The sequence below is a fragment of the Chlamydotis macqueenii genome, chromosome 11 (genome assembly GCF_036417535.1).
Source record: "Chlamydotis macqueenii isolate bChlMac1 chromosome 11, bChlMac1.mat, whole genome shotgun sequence".
NCBI classification, from domain to species: Eukaryota; Metazoa; Chordata; class Aves; order Otidiformes; family Otididae; genus Chlamydotis; species Chlamydotis macqueenii.
This window is the reverse complement of record NC_141566.1, coordinates 11,823,523-11,833,033: the sequence shown is the minus strand read 5'-3', so window position 1 is coordinate 11,833,033 and position 9,511 is coordinate 11,823,523. Positions and strand designations below refer to the sequence as shown.

Below are 9,511 nucleotides of genomic sequence, written 5' to 3'. Positions count from 1 at the left end.
GCTGCAATTAACTCCTCTGAAGTGTGCCTTGCTGCTCAGGGTGTTGAGGATGCTCAGGGGATGCTGTAGTGACGAGACACAAAGACACACACCCACATGCGTGTGCATCGTCCCCGCACACTGTGGAGGCTCCTCTGCCACTGCCAGGGTGCTGCCTGGCCACCTTGCCTGCTTCTCTGTTTTGGGCAGAGGAGAAGGGCAGGAGTGCAGGCAGCTCCGCTTCTACTGGCTTTGCTTTGCAGCTCAACACGCGTTTTAAAAGCCTGAGTACTCCAGGGACAGCCCAGAAGGCTCCTGGGGCAGGCATGCTCCTCAGCCACCCCTGCTAGCCCGTGTTAGGCAGCAGCCAAGTGTTGAAGGCTTCGGGGGACACGAGGCTTGTAAGTGGATAGTGGTGGCTTCTCGGCAGCGGCTCCGCTGCCCCGGGGAGGTGGCTCGCCTGGGCGTGTGTAACTGTCCCCATGTGTGCAGCATGGATGTAGTCTGTGTGTGTCAGTAGAGGTATACAAGGCATTGCTTTCCCCCAGGCAGAGCCTTGTCTGTGGGCTGCACCCTGTGAGAGCACGAGTGTGTTGTCTCCAGGAACCTGCCTTATCTGTGCACTGCAGGTGTGGAGGGCATACTGTGCCCCGGGGGGAGCAGGCAGGGTGGCCGGAGTGGGAATAAGCGGTCTAGGCAGGGCTGGGCAAGGGCTGCATGCCGTTGTGTCTGTGCATGTGCAAGTCTGTGTTTCTGTGAGGTGCTTTTGCATGGTGTGGTCTATACGAGGGTGCAGCAGAACAGTGAGGGCTGCATGTGATGCTGGGGCTGGGCAAGCCCTGTGGGCATCTCTCGTTTTTAAATAAACAAACTCCAGTGAAATCCCACATTTAACAGCTCAACAGCAGCCTCTGCATATTACTGTAGGGTCTTCTCTACTCGTCTCTGAAAACAGATGGTAGCTCCTCCCAGCAAAAACCTCAGCAAAGCTCTTTTTAAATAGCAAACCTTAATTTCCAATGCAGGGGAGATTTCTGCAGCAATAAGAGGTGGGACTCGCTGGGCAGACCACCAGCAGGTTGCAGTGCCCTGAGGAAGGAGCATGGTTGCTTGGGTGCAAACATCCTTGTGCCAGCACCTTCTCACCAGGGCTGGCCTTGCACTTATATCCCTTATAATTCTTTTTTCTTGTCCTTGGGCAGGCAGTGGTGCTGAGAGCCATGGGCTCGTTGTTATGGCATGGCTCGCTGGGGATGCTGTTGCCCTGGCAATGGCTGAGGAGCGATGAGGATGAGGAGAGCATCTTTTGTGGGCCACCGGCAGATGTGGGATCTCTTGGGGAGGGTGAAATGCTCTGCAGGACTCTTGCTGCAGCATCAGCAATGGCTGGTGGTGGAAAACATGGGGTGGGCACATCCCATGGGGTTTGACCCTCTCTCTTCCTGTACTGTATCTCTGTCTTCAAATCATGTGAAGTGTCCTGCATGGCTCTTCTTGTGGCTGTTTTCTGCTCTTTGCAGGTCTTTAGGGCAGGGTGTGTGCTGTGGTCTTCTCACATGGAGGATGACAGCCAAGAATAATGGTCTGCACAGCTCACCGGCGAACCACCACTCCTGCCCACCCACCCAAGCCCGAGCAGAAGGTGATGTGGAGGAGACAGGGCTCAGCACCAGGAGGTCAGGATGGTCCCTGGTTCAGATGAGGGAGGCAGTGGTGGGGCAGGGGAGGGGAGAGCCATCTCGATGTGTCTGCTGAGACCTGGTGTGGGCAGGGCTATGATGCCAAACCTCAGCTGCCTGCTTCCTCCACTTCATCTGGCTGTGGGCAGGTACCACAATGGCACAGTGTGGCTGTGACCCCCTCTTTTCCCCACTGCAGGACCTGCTTAACCCAGGATGACACCTCCTCAGAGCTGTGGCAAGGGGCTCTCCCAGATGGTGGGGAGCAGCCGGCTGCCTCCACTTTCCAAGGCAGGCAAGCCTTGGCCAGGTACCTTGTGTGCTGCTGGCCCAGGGTGAGCCTGAGCCTTTTGTGCCTGGCTGGGGACTTGCGTGGGGTCAGGATCCCCTCCTGCTGTATGGCATTCAAGGGTTGCATGGACTAGCGTCTCTGAATGCCGCTCTGTGTGGCTTGGTGCCCATGGAGAGGGCTGTGGGAGGGGACGGCTCCATCACCTCTGTGGCTGTGGGAGGGTTCCTTTCTCTTGCAGGCAGCCTCACTCTGCCCCAGTCACTCACACGTTCCTCATGTCCCTGTGGAAATGGCAGCAGGATTGGGGAAGGAGCTGTGGGACTCTGCCAGAGTAGGCTTTCTTGCTCGTATATTCTTGGTCCCATACCACCATACCATCACTGGGTTGGGTGAAAAGGAAATGTTTGGGCTTGAGAGGGAGCTGTGAGAGTTTTCCTCTTAGCTGTAGCCCCCTTGCTTCCTCTCAGACTTTGGCTTTCTCCTTGCTCCTGACATCTACTGACTCTGCCTCTCTCCTCCATCCAGGATAGTCCGGCTGGTGCTGGTGCTGAGGGACTGGGCCAGCAAGAGCTTGCACGAGGAGCAGCAAAGGCCAGACCCCTTCCTTGAGCGTTTCCAGGGCCCTGAGATCCAGACAGTGGCTGCAAGTGCTGGCAATGATCTAGAGGACGAGGAGACCAACAAGGAAAACAAAAAGTAGGGTCCCTTCCCTGTGGCCCCAGCTGTCCTTGGCTGGAGATCAGCTGTGCATGGTGCTTGGGGGCTCCCAGCAATGATGGCTGATGGAGGTGGATGGGGATGGCAAAGGCAGCAGGTAGGATGCAGTGGTGGGAAGAGTCCTCCTTGCCCTCTCCAGCCCCTGTCCTGGCAGCCAGCCTGGTTTTGCCAGGCTGTTGTGCAGGCACACAGGACCTGGTAGTCTGTCCCTGTAGAAAAGACCTGTCCTGTCCCTCAGCCATGGGGTCTTCTCTCCCCTGGTCCCTGCCCTGGTAGGAAGCACACATTGCATGGCTCGTGACAGCTAGCAGACCTCCTCATTTTCAGAGCAGTTCAACACTAGGGTTGGCATTTGCAGCCAGCTCTGGGCCTGTAAAGAGATGCACCTTCAGCTTGTGCATATGAGGAGCTAGAACAAGCCAAGGGATATGGGGTCTCCACGCAAGAGGCCACAGCTAGCACCAATGCATGAGATTTGCCAGTCTCATTCATCATCTGCAGGATGAAGGGAGATGAAGGGAGTGCATTTGCTGCCCATGCCCCACCAAGAGCAGACATTGTGACAGCAGCTTTCTGAAAAGGCTCTTTCAAATCCAACCCTTTCATCTCCTCAGCTCAAACTCCCAGTGAAAAGCAATAACCTGGCTTTTCTTCTGCTGGCTAATTAAAGGGCAAAGCTCACGGACTACTCAGGACCCTACCATTATACATGGTAATTAAAACACCAAAAAATGATTGTTTTCTGTCAGAGAAAAAGATCTGAGCCTTGTATCTGGGTCTTTATTAGCCGTGGAAAAAAAAGTTCTGCCCTGTGAGGTTAAGGGAAGCTTGTTCATTATCCAAGGGAGCTAAGTGTGCTGTGAAAGGGCTCCTCTGTGCCAGTGGGCTCCTGGGGAGATGGTGGTAACTTCTGCTGTTTTCTAGGTCCTCAGCTCCACAGGTAAGAAGAGCATGTCTGGTAACTCTGAACATGAGCTACTGTTCACGACTGTGGGAGCCCCCACAGTTGCAGGCTTGGGTGCAAAGCCTTTGGGAAGAGGCAGGTTATCATTCCCTTTTCCTGGGATAACCCAGAGCCCTGGTTTTTCAGCCCTGGCCCTGCTGTCAGTGTAATGTCTGTAACTCTGGCCACCTGCTGTGGGCAGCACTGGTGATTTGAAGCCGAAATTATCAATGTAATTAACACCGTTATTGAGATTATTAGTGCTTGTGGGTGTTACAACAGCAACTGGCTGGCTGCAGGTGAGTCCATGCTTCCTGGATATTGGTGCTGTATGTCCCAAGGAGCAAAGAGTCCCTTTCTCAAAAAAACATCTAAGTTGCACTTTCTGAGGAAAAGATGAGCAATTTAATGGGGAGACTGGACCACCTGCTTGTCTGTGGCTGTACCCAGAGTGGATGTGAAGGATTGCTGCTGGCTTTGCGCTGAGTACTGCTCCCCACGCTCTGGGCACCACGGGTGCCACTGCCTGCGCAGCTGGGGAAGGAGACTTCAAGGCAGAGGTTTTGCTTTTGAAGCTGTGGGAAGCAGTGGGGTGGGCACATGGAATCTGTTGGCAAGTGGGTTGTTTCTTTCCTGTCACTGGAGGGAGTTTTGCATGTTCAAAAGCTGGAAGGGAGAGAAGGAGGGAGTTTTGCCCTACCAGGCTGCAGCAGCTAAGCCTATCACCCTAGCTGCAGAATTTCTCTTCCTCAGCTTCTCCAGTGAGATCTGGCGACTGCAGCACACATATCTTATCTCAGAGTCCCAAGATGAGCAGGATCAAACACTTGGGAGCAGTTCAAAGGCTGGACCCAGGACTGAGCAGACTGCAGGCAGGCAGCTGCAAGCAGCATGGGGATGGCAGCCTTGCAATGCCAGCCACACCCTGGGTCGTGGCTCCAGGCTTGGGCATCCGCTCCTGGTGCTCCCACTGATCTGCAGCACGCTTTCCTTCCTACTTTAATTAATCTTCTTTTAAGATCTGTCTGGCACCAATCCATACCTCATCTGAGAGAGGCGATGTCCTGTAACGAGGTTTTCTGATCACCCTCTTCCATACATCTGTTTATGGCTCTGCCACTGGGGGCTGTGTGCATATAGGCCACCTGCTTTGCCTTGCCGTCCTACAATTTCCTCTTCTGGTACACTACTGAGCCCACTTTTGGAGATAAAGGAGCTTAAACAATGCTGGATATTTTTGCTCAGCCCTGCTGGGATTGGTTTTAGCTTACAGACTGGCACTCAAGTTGCAGGTATGTTCGAGCCAGTCTAGAGCAAGAGATGAAGGATGTGGCTCAAACGGTTCCTTCCAACCCTATTTTCTATGTTTAGCCCTTTATTCATACATTGCCAGCTCTGGCTTCTCTCTACTTCCAGGAAGAAATGGCAGATCTTCGTGGTGGACCCTGCAGGGGACTGGTATTACCGTTGGCTGGCTGTCATTGCAGTTCCTGTCCTCTATAACTGGTGCTTGCTTGTAGCCAGGTGAGCTGAGAGGTTGTAGGGCCCCTGTCTCCTGTAATCCTTCTGTTCACCTGGTTGTCATGACTCAGCCAGGATCAGACAACTGACACTGGTGGTGCTGGGGTTGGTGGGAGCCTAAAGGAAAGGGACCCCTGCTACCGCTGCGACTTCTGCAGTGCAAAGGCAGAGCATCCATCCTCTGGCTCCAGTTGGAAAGAACCATGATTTGGGGTAAATCTGCAGGGTGCATTTGGGACGAGGTTTCAAGACATTGCTTTACCTAGGTCAAGAGAGGGCAGATTTTTCAGAGAAGGGGGTTTTAATTTCTAGGAGAAGGGAGGCAAGTGGCCAAGTTCTACTGCAGAGTTAGGAGCCTCAGAACCAGCCTATATACAGCTGTAATATTTGGAGGTGATATGGAGATTTGTCAGTCTCACAACCCTCTTCTATGATATTCCTCCAGGGCTTGCTTCAGTGACCTGCAAAAGACCTATGTTGTCCTCTGGCTGGTGTTAGACTACATCTCGGACTCTGTCTACATTGGGGACATAGTGATCCGCCTGCGCACAGGTAAGCGGAAGCAGCATCCTGGCTTGTGAGTACTTTGCTTTAATCCCCTAAAAGTGGAGATGAGCTGCAAGGGAGAGGCCTAATCTACAGCTCCGTTAAAAGGGGGGGTTTTGTCTACCTTGGCACTCGCTAGTACAAAGCATTCTCCAGAGAAAGAATCTAATTAAAAGATCTGAGAAATGGAGTAAGTTTCAGAATGAAAGATTAATCATTCCAGCTTTCAACTTCACCTTTGAATAATTGTACAAAATTACCTGCATTACTATTAGTATTCAGGCATAGTTGAAGGTCTGTATTTCTGATTTTGCATCAGTTCAGCTAATGAATTATCTGCATGGAAAAATGGTAGTATTTAATGTTCTTGGAACGCGGCAGGTGGCTGTGTGTTTTCTGCAATAATTCATGATCTGCAGGATGGAAACCTTTGTGTCCCCATTTCTTCAGGGCAAGAGAGTAAATCCCTCAGTGATATCTTTAGGTGGCTTTTGCCAGATGAAGGGCTTGAGTGATAACAAAAGCTTGTAAACTGAGTATATCAGGTGGAACTGGTAATATTTGGATGACCCTGTACATATATGCACACACGTGCATGGCATACCATAAAATGTTTTTCAGAAGTGCCTTTGTAAAGCCTGCAGAAGAGTTGAACATAACCCAATATAATTCTATGATTTGCTTCTCTGTTAGGTTTCTTGGAACAGGGCCTCCTGGTTAAGAACCTGAAGAAGTTACGGGATAACTACATCCACACCTTACAGTTTAAGCTGGATGTTCTCTCCATCTTGCCCACAGACCTGGCATACTTTGCTGTGGGATTGCACTGCCCTGAATTGCGTTTCAACAGGCTGCTGCACTTCTCCCGCATGTTTGAATTCTTTGATAGGACTGAGACCAGAACCAGCCACCCCAATGTCTTCCGCATCAGCAACTTAGTTCTTTACATCCTGATCATCATCCACTGGAATGCATGCATTTATTATGCCATTTCCAAGGCCATAGGCTTTGGAGAGGACACCTGGGTCTATCCCAATGTCACAGACCCTGAATATGGGTATCTGACCCGGGAGTATGTCTACTGTCTCTACTGGTCTACGTTGACTTTGACTACTATTGGAGAGACCCCTCCCCCTGTGCGTGATGAAGAGTACCTCTTTGTGATCTTTGATTTCCTCATTGGTGTCCTTATCTTTGCCACCATTGTGGGGAATGTGGGATCCATGATATCCAACATGAATGCCACCAGGGCAGAGTTCCAGGCAAAAATTGATGCTGTAAAACACTACATGCAGTTCCGCAAGGTGAGCAAAGACATAGAAACCAAAGTCATCAAGTGGTTTGACTACCTGTGGACCAACAAGAAGGCAGTAGATGAACGGGAAGTCCTCAAGAATCTCCCTGATAAGCTAAGGGCAGAGATTGCCATCAACGTTCACCTGGAGACACTGAAGAAGGTTAAGATTTTCCAGGACTGTGAGGCAGGTCTATTGGTGGAGCTAGTGCTGAAGCTTCGCCCTCAGGTGTTCAGCCCAGGGGATTACATTTGCCGGAAAGGAGACATTGGGAAAGAGATGTATATCATCAAGGAGGGGAAGCTGGCCGTGGTGGCAGATGACGGAATGACACAGTATGCTTTGCTCACTGCAGGTGGCTGCTTTGGTGAGATCAGCATCCTCAACATTAAAGGGAGCAAAATGGGCAACAAGCGCACAGCCAACATCCGTAGCTTGGGCTACTCTGATCTCTTCTGTCTGTCAAAGGAAGATCTTATGGAAGCAGTCACAGAGTATCCTAATGCCAAAAAGGTCTTGGAGGAGCGTGGCCGGGAGATCCTGATCAAGGAAGGCCTGTTGGATGAGTCAGCTGCAGAGACAAGCACGGAAGGGAAGAGTGTGGAGGAGAAGCTGGACAGGCTGGCCTTGAACCTGGACACACTACACACCCGCTTTGGCCGGCTCCTGACAGAGTACAACGATGCCCAGATGAGGCTCAAGCAGCACATCGCTGTTCTGGAGTCCAAGATGAGGCAGCAGGATCTGGAGGACTTCTTCTCTGATAGTTCAGACAGTCTGCTTGAGGATGAGGAGACAGCTTTACCTGGTGGGATGCAATGAAGGAGTGCAGAGGTCAGCTAGATTACATCTGCCCTTGTGTTGGCAGTGTTTGCTATTTCACAAGGCAGATTCTGTGGCTGCCTTGCCAGGGACTTCTCTCACATCCTTAGCATTGCTCCTGCCACTCCCTTTATGGCAGCTCCTGAGATGGCTCCAAATTAGGTGACTCTTCTAGCTCCTCCTCTGGCCTGACCCTTTTGTTGTTGCCTTCATCTGAAACCTTGGATGTGGATCACTAAAAAGAGGAGAACTGCTAATATTTCCTTCCAGCTTCTGTAAAAGGTCTGTGCCCCTCACACCTCTTTCCTGCTGTTTGCCTTAATAGAAGGTGGGACATGAACCTTGCATGGAGGGGTACCTGGACACGCTGACCTCCCAAGTATGTTGAGGAGATGCAGAGTCATGGTGGACAGAGCCTGCCATGTGCCACCTACCCATCCACACAGGGACCAAGGAGGAGAAGGGCTTTGAAAGATGCCACATTCCTTACAGATAACAAAACCACCCCAACAAGAGAGACCAAAACACAAGCCAGATATTTACAAATACATTTTTTTTTTGGTTCAGCCTTTAAAACTCACTTTAGGTAAATAGTCTCCACTGAGTGTCTGTGGACACCACATTCTGTTTGGGCTATGGATGTCTCAGATTACAAGTACAATACAGAGGTAAAGACCGTGGCTTGCTGGCCCGACAGCACCTGTTGTGCTTTGTGCAGAAGGAAGACAGTAAGGGTCTCTCTCCTCTATCTAATGATAGCCGGATGTGCCAGGAAGGGTTTGACTGAAATGACACATTTTTAAGGAAAAAAAAGCAGTGGTGGGACCCAACTATGCCTGTATTGGCTTTGCTGCGGGTAGCTCAGAGAGAGGATGGAACACATTTATTTTCTTAGGCAGGAGGTTTTCTTGTGCCCAGTGGGAGTTTTGGGGGCTTTGCAGGTCAGTTGCCTTCTGAAGGAGAAATGAGTGGCAGAGCCACAGGGACACGTGTGTGAGGGTGAAAATGTGGCAGTATCGCATGCCCCGGCAAAGCTCAGCCCTGGGGGCTCCATGGTGTGAGCAGCTTGCTGGTGAGGGGTGCAGTGCAGGAAGGGCCACCAAAAGCAGTATTGCCACTGGTGCCTAACGGGACTGCGCAGGTGCTGGGACTGGACGATGAAACCTCATTTCTTGCTTCTGTTGTGTAGCTTGCCCTGACCGGTGTGTAGGCATGTGGGACCTCCAGCTCCTGCCCTCTGGGTCTGTAGCGTGGGCTGCAGCTGGTTTCCAAGGAGGAGAACGTTTGGTGGAGAAGGGAATTTTGGAAGAATTCGTGTTCTGGGTCAAATTCTGCCAATCATTTGGCTAAAATAATGGGATGACGCATGGGGAGGTATCAACTCAGAAAGGTTCATGGTGGAAAACTGCAAATGTTTGCTTTGTCCTTTATTTTCCCTCCAGTGTAAGACTGTGTCTCTTCATTTTGTGTAAGAATTTTCCATTTGAAAAAAAAATGCCTTGCTTTTTGGGATTGGTGGGGAAGTAAATTACCAAAGTTAGAATTTAGGGTAAAATAAAAAGGGTGGGTTTTTTTTGTCATATCTAAATTTAAATTGTAGGGTTTCAGTTTTTTTTTGTTTTGTTTTGTTTTGTTTTTTTTTTTGTTACTAAGATGATTTTCGTTGAAGATGAGGTGGTTTCTGCTCTGCGTTTTCTTCGAGCACCAAGAGCCCCGG

At 50.8% G+C, this 9,511-nt stretch overlaps 1 protein-coding gene across 1 annotated transcript; it reads left to right on the top strand.

Annotated features, from left to right (window-relative positions):
* The first annotated feature begins 1,542 nt into the window (after window positions 1-1,542).
* Window positions 1,543-7,794, top strand: CNGA2 (cyclic nucleotide gated channel subunit alpha 2). The gene is made up of 6 exons (XM_010124309.2): window positions 1,543-1,655; window positions 1,858-1,968; window positions 2,476-2,646; window positions 5,027-5,134; window positions 5,577-5,683; window positions 6,371-7,794. Exons 1-6 carry the CDS (start codon window positions 1,543-1,545, stop codon window positions 7,792-7,794), a joined length of 2,034 nt encoding a protein of 677 aa, XP_010122611.2.
* The last annotated feature ends 1,717 nt before the right edge of the window (window positions 7,795-9,511 follow it).